Source organism: Ceratotherium simum, chromosome 39 (genome assembly GCF_057802395.1).
Source record: "Ceratotherium simum simum isolate JZ-2026a chromosome 39, ASM5780239v1, whole genome shotgun sequence".
NCBI lineage: Eukaryota > Metazoa > Chordata > Mammalia > Perissodactyla > Rhinocerotidae > Ceratotherium > Ceratotherium simum.
In genome coordinates, this window is record NC_141938.1 from 2,519,031 (window position 1) to 2,537,369 (window position 18,339).

At 43.8% G+C, this 18,339-nt stretch overlaps 1 protein-coding gene across 2 annotated transcripts in view; it reads right to left on the reverse strand.

Moving 5' to 3' along the window:
* Positions 1-10,664: 10,664 nt before the first annotated feature.
* The window catches only part of LOC147912095 (uncharacterized), a 28,617-nt gene continuing 20,942 nt past the window's right edge, over positions 10,665-18,339 (reverse strand). Inside the window, exons 4-5 of one of the 2 annotated variants that reach the window (XR_015550182.1) lie at positions 16,996-18,239; positions 10,665-14,594 (exon numbers count right to left, since the gene is read on the reverse strand). Coding sequence is in view for 1 of the 2 variants with exons in the window: in XM_087425397.1 (XP_087281523.1) it covers positions 17,093-18,239 (1,147 nt within the window). In the remaining variant the exon portion in view is untranslated. The other variant, XM_087425397.1, reaches the window with a different exon arrangement.

An 18,339-nucleotide genomic window follows, 5' to 3' on the forward strand; every position in this document is an offset into this window, starting at 1 on the left:
GGAGGCCCAGGTGGAGACCAGTGTTCAGATGTGTGGGCCCGATTGTCAGATGCGCCTCCGGAAAATATTTCTAAGTCCCCCTTGGGGAGGGACAGGCATGAGGCTGGCTTGGCTGGGAACCCCTAGGAGGACACCCTGGGCTTGGATGTCACAGATGGGGCTTGGAGCCTGATATGCTGCTTGAAAAGTTTTCAAAGTCTCTCCCTATAAAGAGATGGAACAGAGAGGCCCAAGCAAGGCCCCCCAATCTAGCTGCCATCCTACATGAGGTCCTGTTGCTGGATGCACCTCTTGAAAACTTTAGTTTCCCTCCAGAAGGGGAAGGCAGTGGAGCTGGCCAGGGTAATATGGGGCATGTGCCTCAGGGCCGTCTGCTGTCCTGCGTCGGGCCCGTCATAGGAAGCGCCCACCAAAATTGCTTATGAGTATTCCTCTGGGGGCAGGATGGGGCTGGGCCAGGCAGCGCGCCCAGGGATGGCATCTTGGGTCCAGTCGTCCATGCATCTCCTGAAGATGTATCCAAATCCAGGGCATTATCCTGGGCTGGCCCAGGAGACCCGTGGAGGTGGCCCTGGGTTCTCCCTCAGTCCCACGTGGGGCTTTATCACTGGAGGCACCCCTGTAAACCTCTCTAAGGTGTCCTTGGAAGTGGGGACAGCCACAGGCTAGCCAGAGACTCAGGGTGGTGCCCAGGCCAGACTGTGATTCTACACAGGTCCTGGTATTGGACCCAAGGCACCTGATGGTGCCAGCTGAAAACGCATCCATGTGCCCCTCCAAAGGGGAGGCACCTGCATGGGCTGGACAAGTTGACCCGGTGCCATGGCTCAGGTGTTGTCACTCTTGGGTCCCGGTCATTGGGAGAGCCCAATGGCACCTTAGCCCAGTTGCTGTCCAGCATGGGGCCCTGAGCAGCAATGCCCATGTCAGGGGTTGGGAGGCTGGGCCTGCCCATGGCCTCTGTGGGGCCAGGACTGACGATGTGCGTGGGCCAACCAGGAAGGCCCAGGGAGGGTGCCCCAGGTCCACCCACTTAGGGCCTGGTCACTGGGGGCTCTCCCAAAACACATTTGTAGGTCCCCTTGAGAAGGCGGCATCAGCCTGGCCAGCTGTGGAGGCCAAGGAGGGCAGCCAGAGGCCGGCTGTGGGCCTGCTTAGGGCCCTGTTTCCAGAGGCGCCCCCTTTGTTGGTGGGAGCTCGTCTGGGCCGTGGTCCTGTGTTGGCACTGTGCCTCTCCAAAAGGTTTCCAAGTCCCCCTAGGGTGAGGGCCACTGGAGTGGGCTCAGAGGGCTCCCCAGTCCTTCCTGCAGACCCCTGTGGGGCCCCGTTGCTGGATGCCTCCCCCTTCCCCCCATTTTTCTAAGTCTCCCTCTGGAGGAGGCAACTGGCCCTAGCCATCCAGGGAGGCCCGGGGAGGGTGTTCTGGGCCCAGTGCAGGTCACCCGTGGGCCATATTCATCACATACACCTCTGGAAAACGTTTCCAACTCCCCTTTAGAGGGAGGCAGCTGCCAGGTGGGCTAGGGACCACCTTGGAGGGTGTCCTGGGCCCAGCCGAGGTCCCTCCCGTGTGGGGCTGGCTCACCAGCTATGCGTCCCCAAAGTATTTTTAAGTTTTCTTGGGAGAGGGAGACTGAGCCACAACGGCCAGGGAGGCCTGTGGAGGGCGCCCCAAGCTGGCCACAGTCCCACGTGGGGCCCGGTCATTGGGGGTGCCTCCTGAAAGATGTCCAAGTCCCCCTCTGCAGGCTGAAATCAGCCCCCGCCATCCAGGGAGTTCCGTGGACGGTGTCCCGGGCCCACCAGGCCACCCCCTGGCTGCTGCAGGCCGAGATGCACGGTTCGAATGACACCCAGACGAGGTGGCGGTTCCAGGTCCGTCCAGGGGTTGTCGGCGCCACCTGGCGGCCGCTTTCATATCGTCCCCGGAGCTCTGGGGCCGCGGCCGCGGAATGGGATCCGGTCCCGTTGTGCGGCCCAAGACTGAGTGCCAGGAGGCGGGCAGTGATGTGGTCCCGGCTGCGACACACGCCGCCTCCGGAGGGGCTCCCCTGAGACTGTCACTGCGCACAGAGGAGAGTGGCATCGGGGAATTGCAGGGGCGGGCTGACAGGCACGCGGAGGTCCCCTCCGCCCGTGGGGACCTGCGTGGGCCGTCACAGGTGGCCTTTACCTTTGCTTTCTTCTTCACGTGGCGTTCTTCCTGAGTGTGTGTCTGTGTCCAAACTCCCCCTTTTTATAAAGACAACAGTCATAAGGGATTAGGGTGACCCCAGTGACTGCAGCTCACCTGCAATGGCCCTATTTCCAAATGAGATCACGTTCTGAGGTGCTGGGGGTTAGGACTTCAACATGTGAGTTTTTGGGGGGATACAATTCGACCCATGACAGGTCCCAAGCACTGGAAGCGCCCCCTGTAAAGTTTTCTTAGTCCCCTACCAGAAGTTGGGACTGGCTTGGGCCACACAGAGAGGCTCGTGAAGAGCCCTCTGGCCACACCACGTCTTGGGGGCCCTGCTTTTAGGACGGGCCTTCCCCAAATGTTCCGAGTTCCGCTCTGAAGTAGAGGACCAGTCCAGGCCATCCAGGAGCCCTAGGGAGGGCAGCTCAGGACCAGACACAGTACTAACCGATGCTTGGTTGCAGAAGGCATCCCCCCAAATATTTCTAACTCACCCTTGGTGTTGTGGGGTGCCTCCAACTACAAGGCCCTACTTGAGACCAGGCTGAGCTCAGAGCGCCCTCTCCAAAACTCCCTGGTCACCGGATATGCCTGCAGAAGATTTTTCTAAGTCTCCCTTCAGGGCAGGGGACTGGCTTGGTCACTCCTACGAGAGACCCAGCTGTCCCAACTGGACCTCCCTGGCCAGCCTGGACTGGTCTCTCCCACATGAGACTGTGGCTCTGCAGTGGTGTCCATCCTGGACCTCTGTGGTTGGCTGGCCCGGTTCCTCTCACACGTGTGTGGCTTGGCTGGAGTCTCCATCCTGAATATCCCTGACTGCCCTGGCCGGAGCTGCCCTGCATAAGGTGTGTTAAGGCCAGCTTGTCCATCCTGGACCTCCCTGGCAGGCTGGCATGGTCTCCTCTGTGGATGAATGTTTGTGTTCCCCCAAAATTCACATGTTGAAGCCCTAATCCTCAACGTGATGGTATTTGGAGGTGGGGCCCTTGGGAGGTGATTAGGGTGAGATGAGGTCATGGGGTGGGGCCCTTATGATGGGACTAATGTCCACATGAGAAGAGGAAGAGACATGAGCGCTCTCTCTCCCTCTCCCTCCACCCCTGCCGTGTGAGGACACAGTGAAAAAGGGGCCGAATGCAAGCCAGGAAGCGAGCTCTCATCAGAACCCAACCCCGATCTCAGACTTCCAGCCCCCACAACTATGAGAAATGTGTTGTTGGGCCGGCTCCGTGGCTTAGCGGTTAAGTGTGCACGCTCTGATGCTGGCGGCCCGGGTTCGGATCCCGGGCACGCCCCAGGGCACCACTTCTCCGTCCAACGCGAGGCCGAGTCCCACGTACAGCAACTAGAAGGATGTGAACCTATGACATACAACTATCTACTGGGGCTTTGGGGGGAAAAAAAATGAATAAATAAAATCTTTAAAAAAAAAAAAAAAAAAAAAGAAATGTGTTGTTTAAGCCACCCAGGCTATGGTATTTTGTTCCAGCAGCCCAAGCAGACTCAGACAGTCTCCCTTTCATGAGACCATGGCTCCACCAATGTCCATCCGGACCTCCATGGGTGGCCCAGCCTGGCTCCCCCTACATCACCATGGCCAGGTAGGGTGTCTGTCCTGGATCTTGTTGGCCATCTGGGACTGGCTGCTCCTATATGAGACCTTGGTTTGGCCACAGTGCCCGTATTCACCACCTTGGCTGGCCTGACCTGGTCCCTCCAATATGAGTTGCCAGGGTGTGCATCCTAGATCTCTTGGCTGGCCTGGCTTGGTTCTGTCTACCTGAGACTGGGACTTGGCCTGGGGTGTCTGTCCTGGACATTTGCAGCCAGCGTGGCCTGGTATCGTCTATGTGAGAACAAGACTCCACCAGGGCGTCAGCCTGGACCTCCCCAGAGCAGTCCACCGAACATGGACACCATGGCCTGGCCTGCCTGGTCTTGTCCCTGCTACATGAAGTTGTGGCTCAGTTGAGGAGCCTGTACTGGTCCTCCTAGCAAGCCCCCTACCTGAGACCCCGGCCTATCCAAGGTGTCCTGTCTGTCCTGAACCTCCCTGGCTGGTCAGGTGTGGTCACTCCTACATGACACTTCATTGTCTCCTAGATCTTCCTGTCTAATCTGGCCTGTTCCCTACTATGTAAGACCATGATGGACCTCCTCGCCCAGATGAACTGTTTCTTCCCTTACACCAACCAATTCTGACACTACCTACCATTTCTCTTATTTTCTGGACACCAGCTGGGTGTCCTACAATTCAATTCAATTTGGATACCTGGATTTAGCATCAGACTACACAGGTTTGAGGGCTCAGTCCCACAAGACTGCCCTCACTTCAGACACTAGTTGCAAGTCCCAGGTTGCCACTGGTACTTCTGATCAACTGGCTACCACTGAGGGTTCCTGTTACTCTTCCTCAGGTGAGATAGTTTCTCTTGTCTATTTTTGCTTTTGCTGCCTGTGCTTTTGGTGTCATATCCAAGAAATCACTGCCAAATCCAATGTAATGATTTGCTATGTTTTCTTCTAAGCGTTTGATAGTTTTAGCTCTTACATTTAGGTCTTTGATCCATTTTGAGTTAATTTTTGTATATGGCACAAGATAAAGGTCTAACTTCATTCTTTTGCATATAGATATCCAGTTGTCTCAACACTATTTGTTGAAAAGACTGTCCTTTCTCCACTGAATGGCCTTGGCACCCTTACCAAAAATCAATTAACCATAGATGTATGGTTTTATTTCTGGACTCTTGATTCTATTCCGTTGACCTGTATGTCTGTCCTTATGCCCGTGCCACACTTTTTGATTACTAGAGCTTTGAGGAAGTTTTGGAATCAGGAAGTGTGAGGTCTCCAACTTTTTCTTTTTTAAGATTATTTTGGCTATTTGGGGTACTGAGAGATTCTATATGAATTTTAGAATGGACTTTTTCTATTTCTGCAAAAAACATTGTTGGGATTGCATCAAATCTGTAGATCACTTTGTGTAGTATTGACATCTTAAGTCTCCCCATCCACGAAAACAAGAAAATCCAGGAAAACAGGAAGTTTTTCCATTTATTGGTGTCGTCTTCAGTTTCTTTCAGCAACATTTGTAGTTTTCAGTGTATAAGTCTTTTGCCTCCTTAGTTTAGTTTATTCCTAAGTATTTTATTCTTCTTGATGCTATTGTAAATGGAATTGTTTTAATTTCCCTTTTGAATTAATCTTTCATTGTTAGTGTATAGAAACACAAATGATTTTTGCAAGTTGATTTTGTATCCTGCAAATTTGCTGAATTTATTAGTTCTAACAGTTATCTTGTGGGATCTTTAGAGTTTTCTACATATAAGATCATGCTGTCTGTGAACAGCGATAATTTTACCTTTTCCATTCTAATTTGGATGCCTTTTATTTCTTATTCTTGTCTAATTGCTCTGACTGTAAGTTCCAGGACTACGCTGAATACAAGTGATGAAAGTGGCCATCCTTGTCTTGTTCTTGATCTTAGAGGAAAAGCTTTCAGTCTTGCACCAGAGTATGATATTAGCTGTGGTCTTTTCAAATATCCCCTTTATTATGTTGAGGCAGTTTCCTTTTATTCCTAGTTAATTGAGTGTTTTTTTAATCATAACAGGGTGGTGAATTTTGTCAAATGCCTTTTCTGCATCAATTGAGATGACCGTGTAATTTTCTTCCCTTCGTTCTGTTAATATTGTATATTACATTGATTGATTTTTTTTTTCTTTTTGTGAGGAAGATCAGCCCTGGGCTAACATCCATGCCAATGCTCCTCTTTTTGCCAAGGAAGACTGGCCCTGAGCTAACATCCCTGCTGATCTTCCTCCACTTTATGTGGGACGCCACCACAGCATGGCCTGACAAGCGGTGCACTGGTGCGCACCCGGAATCTGAATCGGGGCCGCCAGCAGCGGGGTGCGCACTTAACCACTACGCCATGGGGCCGGCCCCTTGATTGATTTTCAATGTTCAACCATCCTTGCATCCATGGATAAATCCCATTTGGTCACAGTGTATAATGCTTTTAATATGCTGCTGAACTTTTCTTGAGGATTTTTGCATCAATATTCATCAGGGATATTGGACTGTAGTTTCCTTGTCTTGTAGTGTCTTTGTTTGGCTTTGGTATCAGGGCAAGGCTGGCCTCATAAGAATGAGTTAGGAAGTGTTCCCTCCTCTTCGATTATTTTTTGAAGAGTTTGAGAAGTACTGGCATTAATTCTTTTTTAAACGTGTGGTAGAATTCACCAGTGAAGCCATCAGGTCTCTTGTTGGGAGGTTTTTGATTAATGACTCCTTCTCCTTACTGGTTGTAAGTCTATTCAGATTTTCTATTTCTTCATGATTCAGTTTTGGTGTATTGTGTGCCTCTAGGAATTTGTCCATTTCACCTAGGTTATCCAATGTATTTGTTTAATTGTTCATGGTATTCTCTTATAATCTTTTCTATCTGTAAAATTGGTAGTGATGTCTCCACTTTCATTTCTTATTTTAATAATTTGCATCTTCTCTCATTTTTTCTTAGTCAATCTAGCTAAAGGTTTGTCAATTTTGTTCATCTTTTCGAAGAACCCACCTTTGGTGTTGTTGATTTTCTCTATTGTTTTTCTATTCTCTATTAAAAAAAAAACTCTTTGTCTAGCAAGTCTGATGTCTGGACTGTCAATTTATTTTGTTTCTTTGAATGGGCCATATTTTTGTTTCTTTGCATGTCCTGATATTTTTGTTAAAAATCAGGCAGTTGACTATTTTAATGTGATAACTCTGGAGTTTAATGTGATAACTCTTATCCTTTCCCAGGGTTTGCAATCTTTTATTTTCAAATTGTTGAAAGCTGTAGTAGTCTGTTTTAAGGCTTTTCCAAACTACTTTTGCAAACACCATTCCTTGTGTGTGATCATTGAAGTCTCTGTTCCTTTAGCTTGTGTTTAGCTGATGTTTTGACAGAATTTCTTGAATGTCAGGAGCTCTCCCAGCCTTTGCAGAGGAGCTCTGCTCTGGGCCACTCCTTCAACACTTAGCTAGTCTTGCTCTCAGCCTGAAGTGAAAGCTTAAGGTCTCCTTAGCTTTTTCTGAGCATGCATCTTGCTTGGGCACACAGTGGCCTCAATTCCCCCATACACAGCTACTTTTAAATGTCCTAATTTCCCTGAGAGTTTCCCCCTAACTTCCCCTCAGCTGTATGTCTCCACCCACAAGCTCTCGCCCCAGGCATCTGCAGGTCTGCAGTCACTTTGTAGCTTTTACAAGCTGTTCAGTCTGCTCTTCCCACCTGAGTTCCCAGTCAGGTGAACCAGAGGCAAGCGCCTTGTGTGTCCTTCAGGGATCCCCCAGACACGTTAGAGCAGACACACACAATAATTTGCCAATAAGGTCTGCTCTTCTTCCTTGAGTTCAAGGGAGGAAACTAGGAACCGGGCTGCCACTGCTTCCAAACCAAGGCCACCATCATGCTGGGGAGAGGTTCAGGAGGGGTGAGTAAAAAAGCCACAAAGCTTTCCCACCATTTGAAGATGGGTTTTTCTTGATTGGGCATTCACTTCGTTGCTGTAAACTTCTGACTGTTTCCAGACTCCGCAAAGTTGCTTCAGAAATTTCTACTTTTTTCTTGCCCTCAGTGTTTCTGTGGGTGAACAAGGGCTTGGAGCTTCCTAGCTCACCATTCTGCTGACATCACTGTGTGTGTAATATTCTGCTACTCTGTCTTCGTCCTGTGTCCCATTCATGGAGACATACAATGCACTGAGAAATCAGATCTCAAGCAGGAGGAAGAAGACATGAGAATTTAGACCTCCTCTTAGTCCTGCTTTTTCATGACTCTACATCAAAAGCCTAGAGTGCCCTGGTGACTTTTGTGTGTAATCTGTTAGTTTACAGACTATAGCAAGGGTCAGTATCCCATGACCCACATGCCAAAATCTGGTCCTCCACCAGTATTTGTAGACCAAGTTTAATTGGAACCATCCATGCCTATATGTTTACACATTTATGGCTACTTATTAGTGGGACAAGGGCAGAATCGAATAGCTGTGACAAAGGTCATACAGATTGCCAAAATGAGCAAATTTACTATCTGGCTCTTTTGTAGAAAAGTTTTGCCTACTTCTGGCTTAGAACACCTGACACAGATGAGATGCTCCAAAACTGGAATTTCACTAAGAGCATGATCTCTGAGCCAAAAGGTATGGGTTTTAATTCAGTCCTTTATTTGTCATTTACTAGCTTTTGTGACCACTGGAAGTTCACTGAGATTTATTGCCCCCACTTGCTTTTTTAATCAGATAGGAACTATATCTACTTTATAGAACTTGCTGAGGTTTTACTGAATTAATCTATGTGTACTGAGTTAATTTCCCTAAAATATTGGAAATGGTGCCTGAGAGAGAGTGAGCACGCTCTGCAAGGTGGGAGCTGGACAGACAGCACCAGACAGGCCTTGGGGTGCTGGCCTGGGGCTCACATCAAGGCGATGTTGTTCTGCTGTTGAATATAAATTATCTTACAGATAACCACATCACACAGGTTTACTTGCTGACTGTGACGGAACAAGACCAATATGAGGTGATTATCATGTCTGTACCTGGTTTATACAAGAAAATTGTCCAAACCACAAAACTTACCAAACATCTCACTATTCTGGCACAGACAACTGACTGTTGCATCTTCATCTATTAGTTTTAGCCCCATTCCATTCTTCTTGCTCTCTAGTTAAGAATGATTAAGATACCCAATCACAGAAGTACATTTATTTCCTCATATCATTAATCAAAGCCCCAGTTCCTTGAACTTTCCACCTAATGCAAGCCCAAATCGTGCAATGAGTCCATCCTATCACTCTCTACGGAGATGCATCATGGTTCTTCATGGTGTATGGTCTCCACTATTTTTTTTTCTTTCTTTTGGTGAGGAGATCAGCCCTGTGCTAACATCCACCAACCCTCCTCTTTTTTTGCTGAGGAAGACTGGTCCTGGGCTAACATCTGTGCCCATCTTCGCCCATCTTCCTCCTCCTCCACTTTATATGGGACGCCACCACAGCACAGCTTGACAAGCAGTGCGTCAGTGCGGCCGGGATCCGAATCGGCGAACCCTGGGCCGCCGCAGTGGAGCACGCGCACTTAACCACTTGTGCCACCGGGCCAGCCCCGTCTCCACTGTTACAGTGAGTCAGTAACTCAACTTTTTTTCTACTACAACTGTGTTCCTGATGATCTTTGGCTGCAGAGCCCTGATGAAAGCAAGATATAAGTGTTTACTAATATGAATGAATAATAAGTCATTTTAATGGAAAAAGATGTTAACTATATAGGAAGGAAAGAATTTAACTTTAAAAAATTGCCTTGAGTTCTAGAAGAAATCAAGTAATTCAAATCACAAAAAAGGAATTAAAAAAAATCAAAGAAGCAATCAAAAGAAAAATTAGAAAAATATCTTGAAATAAATGAGAATGAAAATAGAACATCAAAATTTATGGAATAAACACAAAGAAGTTTTAGGGTCAAATATATAGTTTCAAATACATTAGAAAGGAAGAAAGATCTGAAATCAACAGTTTAAGTTTCAACTTCAAGAAACTAGAACAAGAAAAGCATATCAAGTGAAAGGTTAAAAAAAAGTAAATATTAAAAATAGAAGCACAGGGCCGGCCCCGTGGCTTAGCGGTTAAGTGCTCGCACTCCGCTGCTGGCGGCCCGGGTTCGGATCCCGGGCGCGCACTGACACACCACTTCTCCGGCTATGCTGAGGCCGCGTCCCACATACAGCAACTAGAAGGATGTGCAGCTGTGACATACAACTATCTACTGGGGCTTTGGGGGGAAAAAAATAAATAAATAAAATCTAAAAAAAAAAATAAAAATAGAAGCACAAATTAATGAAAGAAAAAAACAGAAAATCAATAAAACCAAAACGGTTCTCTGACAAGACCAAGAAAATCGATAAGATCAAAGCAGGACTAACCAAGAAAAAAAAAGACACAAATTACCAAAATAGAAAAAAAAAAGGAAGATAACACTACAAATATACCTGAGATTTAAAAAGCTATAAGGGAATCATATGAACTACTTAATGCCAACAGACTGGATAATTTATTTGATATGGACAATTCCTACCATCACACACACCTATCAAATTAGACTCAAAAAGAAATAGAGATAGAAAATCTGAATAGGCCTCTATCAAGCAAAGAAATTGAAGTAGTAGTTAAAAACCTTCCCACAATGAAAAGCCATGGCCCAGACAGCCTCAGTGCTGGAATTCTAACATACTTTGTTTTTGTGTGTGTGAGGAAGATTGGCCCTGAGCTAACATCTATTGCCAATCCTCCTCCTTTTTTTCCTTTTTTCTCCCCAAAACCCTAGTAAATAGTTGTATGTCATAGTTGTACATCCTTCTAGTTGCTGTATGTGGGACACCGCCTCAGCATGGCTGGAGAAGCGGTGTGTTTGTGCGCGCCCGGGATCTGAACCCGGGCCACCTGCATCAGAGCGCATGCACTTAACCACTAAGCCACGGGGCCAGCCCCTGACATACATTTAAAGAAAAAGTAATACCATTACAACACCAATAAGAGAGGAGAAGCTACATTATAAATCATTTTACCAAAGCTAGACAAAGACATCACAAGAAAAGAAAAATGACGGAATCCTTTCAAACTGTATACTTGTGTCAAATTACCACAATGTACACGTTAAATATTTTATAATTTTATTTGCCAATTATACCTCAATGAAGCTACCAAAAAAAAAAAAAAAAAAAAAACAACCTCGGAAAAGAAGTGGGTTTGGGTAGACTGTGAGAAAAAAGAAAAAGGAAAAAAAACCACCAATAGCCAGATGAATGATCATCACAAACAAAATATTGGCAAACAAAATAAGGCAATACATAAAAAGGTTTCTATATGACAATGGAGTTTGTCTAAGAATGTAAAGGTGGATTTAACATCTGAAAATCAACGTAAGACATCATATTAAAAGACTAAAAACAAAAGCATACGATAATCTCCACAGATACAGAAAACACATGAGAAAAATCCAACATGCATTCATGATAAAAATTCTCATCAAATTATATCTGGAAGGAAACAACCTCAACCTGATGAAACATACGGAAACCTAGAGGTAACATCCTACTTTGTGGTGTAAGACTGAATGCATTGCCCCTCAGACTGGAAACAAAGTAAGTGTCTCCATCTACTACTTCTATTCAAAATTGTCCTGGAACACCTAGCTAGTGCAAGGCAAGAAAGAAAACTTAAAGGAACAAAGATTATAAACAAAGAAGTAAAACTATGTTTATTTGCAGATGACATGATCTTGTTTATAGAAATTCCTATTGAATCTAAGGGAGGAAAAGACTACTAGAACTAATAGCAAGGTCATGAGATACAGGACAATATATAAGAATCAAATGTATTGCTATATAGTAGCAATGAAAAATCCAAAACTGAAATTAAGAAAATTCCATTTACCATAGCATCAAAAGAAAAAATACTATTCTAGAATGGCAGCATGAAATCTGTAGACCCTCTCTCCAGCAAAATGAGTATAAATGATAAAAATTATTATTATTGTTTTTTTTTGGTGAGGAAGATCAGCCCTGAGCTAACATCTGTTGTCAATTCTCCTCTTTTTGCTGAGGAAGATTGGCCCTGGGCTAACATCTGTGCCCAGCTTCCTCTACTTTATAGGTGGGATGCCTGCCACAGCATGGCTTGATAAGTGGGTCACAGATCCACGCCCAGGATCAGAACCTGTGAACCCCAGGCTGCCAAAGTGGAGCATGCGAACTTAACCACTATGCCACTGGGCCAGCCTGATAAGAATTATTTTAAAAATCCAGTCATTTGGCTCTGGAAAGTGTCATAAGGGCATACAGCAAATGAACAAACATCTATTCAACAAAATGTACTAAGTGAGAGTAAGAACAGTGAGTCTGTGGCATTTGAACCACAACTTGCTTTCTGCCACTCTCAGTTCAGTGTGATGGAAATTCCACTCCAGGCAGGGGCAGCCAAGAACACAAGACTTCCTCTATCCCCTGTTCTCAGTCAAGGGCCATGGTATTTTTCTGGAAGGGGCAGTCACCAGCATTTCTCATCCCCTCTCAGCTACATATTGCAGGGGCTCATTCCAGGTGAGTGAAGCAAGAAGTTCAGGGACTCACTTTTCCAACTGGCTGTCATTGATAGGGCAGAGACTCTGCCTCACACATGGCATGTTGAGAATACTGGAGCCCCAAGTGACCTTGCCCCAGCTCATTCATAGGGTTGAAGTTCTAAGCCATGAGAGGCAAGCCAAGAAGACCAGAGGCTGCCACCCACACTTCCACAGTTGTGACTCAAAGATTTTGCTCATAGGCAGAGGAAGTCCCTAAGAACACATGCTCCAAAACTCTCTCCAAAGAAGCTGACTTCATTTGAAACAAATGTGTGGAAGTTCAAGACTAAAGATACTCTCAAAAACAGTGGAGGATTTGATGGTGAGCAATGAAGTAACTTCACAAGAGCAACAAACCAAACAATTAGGCCAGCTAGTTTACAAGAGAACCAGGGAAAAAGATAGATAAGGAAAGCCCTCTTGGGATCAGAACAAACCTCAAACCTTGGCCTCAAAAACCACCTCTACAAAGGGGCAGGAATTAAATGGGATCAGACTCTGGAGCAATTTATGTCCCAGGGCACTGTCAAAAACAATAGTGTGATCAGCCTACAATAACAGTGTGATCAGGAAAAGAGAGAGTCAACAAGAGCCTTGTCAAAACCACTGTCATCCCCAATGTGACTGTAAGCATGCCCAAGACCGTGCTCTCTGAAGAGCAACACCAGAGGCTCACATGTGGGGATAACAGATGTCACTAAAATGTCAGCCAGTCACTAAACAAATAAACAAGCAAACAACAAGCAGCCCTGGAAAGTACATGATCTAGAATGTCAAATTTTCACAGAGAGTTTATGATACATGAAAGGAAACGAAGGTGTGACCTACAAACCGGAAAAAGGAAGGTAACAGAAACTGCCCGTGAGAGGGTGTAGATGATGGATTTAACAAAGACTTCAGAGCAGCCATTACAAATATGTTTAAAGAACTAAGGGAAACCACGTTTAAAGAAGGAAGGTATGGTAACAAGGTCACATCAAAGAATATCAATAGGGACAGAGAAGATATAGATGGATAGAGATTATGCAATCTAAAGAAAATAGAGAAGAAAGGAAGAAAAATGTAAAGAGCCCTCAGAAAATGTGGAACACTAAGTACTCCAACATATGCATAATAGGAGTACCAGAAGACAGAGAAAGGAGCAGAAAAAACTTTCTCCCATTATTTCTTCAAATAAACTCTGGGCCTCTCTTCTCTTTTTGGGACTCCCATAATGTGTATATTGATTGGTTTACTGGTATCCCCTAAGTCCCTTGGCTCTGTTCACTTTCCTTTATTCTTTTTTCTCTGCTCCTCAGACTTGATAATTTCAAATGACCTGTTTTCAAGTTTGCTGATTCTTTCTTCTGCCTGTTCAAGTCTGCTGTTGACCCTCTAGTGAATTTTTCAATTCAGTTCTTTTATACCTCAGCTCCAGAATTTGGTTATTATAAAAATAACTTCTCTCTTTGGTATTCTTATTTTGTTCATATATGGTTTTCCTCACTTCCTTTAGTTCTCTGTTTTCCTTAAGCTCTTCGAGCATATTTAAGACTGTTGTTTTAGTCATTGTCTACTAAGTCTGAAGCCTCTGTTTCTTTAAGGTGTGTTTCAGGAAATTTGTGATTTATTTTGTTCCTTTGAGTGGGCCATGTTTCCCAGTTTCTTTGTATGCCTCACGATCTTTTGTTGAAAATTGGGTATTTGAAAAAACAGCCACATCTCCTACTCTTTACAGCCTGATTCCGTGCGGGGGAAGACCTCTACTATCAGCTTGGCACAAAAGCCTAAGGTCTTCTCAGGCCTCTTCTGGGCATGGGTTTTCCCCGGGTCTGTAGGTGTGTTTTTTTCCTTCCCAATTCCCCTGTATAAATGGCTGCTTGTAAATGTATTAATTTCCCTAAGAGTCTCACAAGCCCAAATTGTGTAAGAAGATCTTTTGAGCACCCTCTTACTGATACAGCCCATTGTCATTTATGGTTTGCAGTCATCCTTATTACTACAATTCATTACACCCTTCTCTTTGACTACAGATGCCATCCTGGTAGTCTTTGACAAGATGGCACTGACGAAACCATGATATGTTTTTGGTGTTATGAATAAATGAGAAATTAGTTTCATGACAAAAATTATAACTATAGAATAAAAAATAAAATTTGAGGAAAAAATACTTGTACGCACATGGTGATATTAACTCGGAATGTATAATGATTAATTTGACAAAATTACAAGTTGATCTGAAAATCCACAGTTGCAATGAGATGTTTTAATATATCCTATCAGGAAATTAAAAAAATAATATTTGTTAGTATACAAGTTGTCTGGAACAGTTAATAAAATATTTCTAAGAAACATTTACAGAATCAACAAACCAAAAAATAAACATTGTTTTAAATCACACACAAATATAAGTGAAAATGTACTGAGGAATTATGTTCAGCTGTGAGTAATCAGAAACACCCACAATCTGCCTGATAAGAGAAAGATGCTAATTCTCACATGGAAGGACTGGGTCAGAGCAGCAGAGGAACAAACTCCCATGTGATTCCTTTTGACTGCATCATTGTAGCTGAGTTGGTGGAATCAGGAACATATAGTCACTACAGTATTAACAGAACAAGGTGTTTACTATACAAATTAGACCTTATACAAATATAATCTAAAGAGTGCAGTCAGTACTTCAGAGAGCATTCTTAAACTGTGTCAGATCTTGCTGTGGAACTTATGGAGGTATCTGCTGAAACCTACAGCTCTGAAAAAATGGAAACCAGGTAGTCACTGTTGGTTTTGAGAACACTCTTGGCTGGCAGGGCAAAGAATCAGGAAAATGGGCTGGAAGACAGTGTATTCGAAAATCCTATGCATCTTCTCTCTTTGTACCATGGTTCCCAAAACTAAGGCCTTCTTTGCTTCGGCAAATCTCATGCAAGTGAGGCTACTGGTGAATTCTAACATGGAACCATAAAAAGAACAAGTTCTAGAAAATGTAGGTTACAACATTAGCCATATTGACATAATACATTCCAGGAGAGCCATCTCCAATTCTACATTTTACTGTCCTATCACAGGTCTCTTTTCTTTTTTTTGTGAGGAAGATCAGCACTGTGCTAACATCCAATGCCAATCCTCCTCTTTTTTGCTGAGGAAGATTGGCCCTCAGCTAACATCCATGCCCATCTTCCTCCACTTTATATGGGATGCCGCCACAGCATGGCTTGACAAGCAGTGCGTCAGTGCGCGCCTGGGATCCGAACCTGCAAACCCTAGGGCCGCCAAAGCAGAGAGTGCACACTTAACTGCTGCGCCACTGGGCAGGCCCCACAGGTCTCTTTTCTTAATGTAAAGTCTATTATCCAAAGCATAGTCAGAAGCAATGATAAAGAATAAATGGAAAAGATGTAAATAGTAATTCAAGTGAGATTATACTCAATGATAAACTTTTCATACTTACAAATTTATGCCAACTATTTATTAGCAAGGAAAATGGAAATAAGGCTCTTCTGATGAAAGAAAAAGAAAGCTTTTCTCATAAGAAAGGAGGACTATTTATAATGGGTAAGGAATATCCAGCACCTGCCACACGAGGCCAATAGGAAAATCCCAACAAATACCAAAATGTCATTTTTCAATGGCCCCTCACAGAACAATTAAAATATTATACTAAAATAACACAAAGTTATAGAAAATTAAATCCACTTGCATATTAGAAATACTCTCTAATTCACCCATGGATTCAAGACTTCAAAATGGAAAGACAAAAATTTTATTAACTGATTTAAGAGAAAAAAACACTACCTATTAAATTTATGTACTAGGGCTGGCCCTGTGGCTTAGTGGTTAAGTGCATGCACTCTACTACTGGCGGCCTGGGTTTGGATCCCGGGCACGAACTGGCGCACTGCTTGTCTGGCCATGCTGAGGCGGCGTCCCACATACAGCAACTAGAAAGGATGTGCAACTATGACATACAACTACTGGGGCCTTGGGAAGAAAAAGGGACAAAAAAAGAGGAGGAGGATTGGCAATAGATGTTAGCTCAGGGCCAGTCTTCCTCAGCAAAAATAAATTAATTTATGTACTAATGCTTAAAGCGTACCTAGAGAATTATCTCATCTCAATGTTTATTTGCGAAAGTATGAAGTAGAAATCCAGAGATCCACTCTAAGAATGAGGCACTGATAAAGACAATGTATTTATAATTGTGAAAATTAATAAACAGAAAAGTCATGTAAAATGGAGTGAGGAGGCCAGAGGGGGAGCTCTCATGTCCTTCAATGACTGCAGAGCCCAAAAGGAAGAAGAAAGACTTCCTCTTCTTCCCCAGCAACAGCTCAGCTGATGAGAGGCTGTCACAATCAGCCAATGAAAAGCCACTACACTCTGAACTCCCAGTCTCCTCCAATGGACTCTTTGTTTACAACAGCCCTCCCAACTTCCTCATCCCCTCTATACACGAGTTTCTCCTCCCCTTGTTGCTCAGTGCTTGCATATGGTTCACCATGGTTGCAGATCCTGAATTGTAATTCTTTGCTATCAAGAATAAATCCATTTTTGCTGGAGAAATAAAGGACTATTTGCTTAAGGTTATCATGATCTTACAACATTTCTTTCACGTTCTGAATTTTATGGCTTATTATACATGAGTTAATTTGCATCAGGCTTTCTCCTATTACTTACATTTATAGGATTTCTCTCCAGTGGGAGTTTTCACATGACTTCGAAAGTATTTGTTAAAATTGAAACCTTTCTTCTAGTTTTCACATTTATAGGGTTGCTATCCATTGTGCTTTCTCATCACATGGCTTTTTAAGGATGAGGGCCAATTAAAAGCTTTCCCACAATGCTTACATTTAAGAGGTCTCTCTCCAGTGTGAGTTCTTTCATGGCTTTGAAATGTGCTGGGACGACTGAAGGCTTTCCCGCATTCTTTACATTTATAGGGTTTCTCTCCAGTGTGCACTCTCATGTGTCCTCGAAAGACTGTGTGATAAATGAAGGCTTTTCCACATTCCTTACATTCATAGGGTTTCTCTCCAGTGTGAGTTCTTTCATGCACTTGAAAGGATTGGAGATAACTAAAGGCTTTTCCACATTTCTTACATTCATAGGGTTTCTCTCCAGTGTGAGTTCTTTCATGTATTCGAAATGTACTGGGATTATTGAATGCTTTTCCGCATTCTTTACATTTATAAGGTCCATCTCCTGTGTGCAATATCATGTGTGTTCGAATACTTGTGATGTAAGTGAAGGTTTTCCCACATACCTTGCATGCATAGGGTTTCTCTCCAGTGTGAGTTCTTTCATGTATTTGTAAATCTAGAGATGAACTAAAGATTTTCCTACATTTTTTACATTCATAAGGATTCTCAGTGTGTGTCCTTTCATGCCTTTGAACAGACTGGCGATAACTGAAAGCTTTCCCACATTTATTACATGTAAAGGGTTTCTGTCCTTTGTGATTTCTTTCATGTTTTTGAAAAGACTGGCGATAAATGAAGGCTTTTCCACATTTTTTACATTCATAGGGTTTCTCTCCAGTGTGAGTCCATTCATGTCTTTGAATTGATTGGTGAAAACTGAAGGTTTTCCCACATTCCTTACATTTAAAGGGTTTCTTTCCATTGTGATTTCTTTCATGTTTTTGAAAAGATTGGAGATAACTGAAGGCTTTTCCACATTCTTTACATTTATATGGCTTCTCTCCAGATTCCTGATACTCATATGGTTTGTGTTGGGTGTGACATCTGATGTGCCTATTAAGGGATGAATGACGCACAAAGACTTTTCCACACACACTGCATTCACATGGTTTTACTCCAATAGGAAGTTTTTTGTTCAGATTAAGACTTAGAATCTGGCTGATGGTTTCTCCACACTGACTACCTTCTTTACTTTCACAGAGTCTCTCTCCCATAGTACTTCTATAAAAAATGAGAAGCACATTATGAATGGTTTATTAATGAGTTTATGTTTATTAATAGGTATTAGAATTACATTTTTATCATTTATGTTTATGTTTTC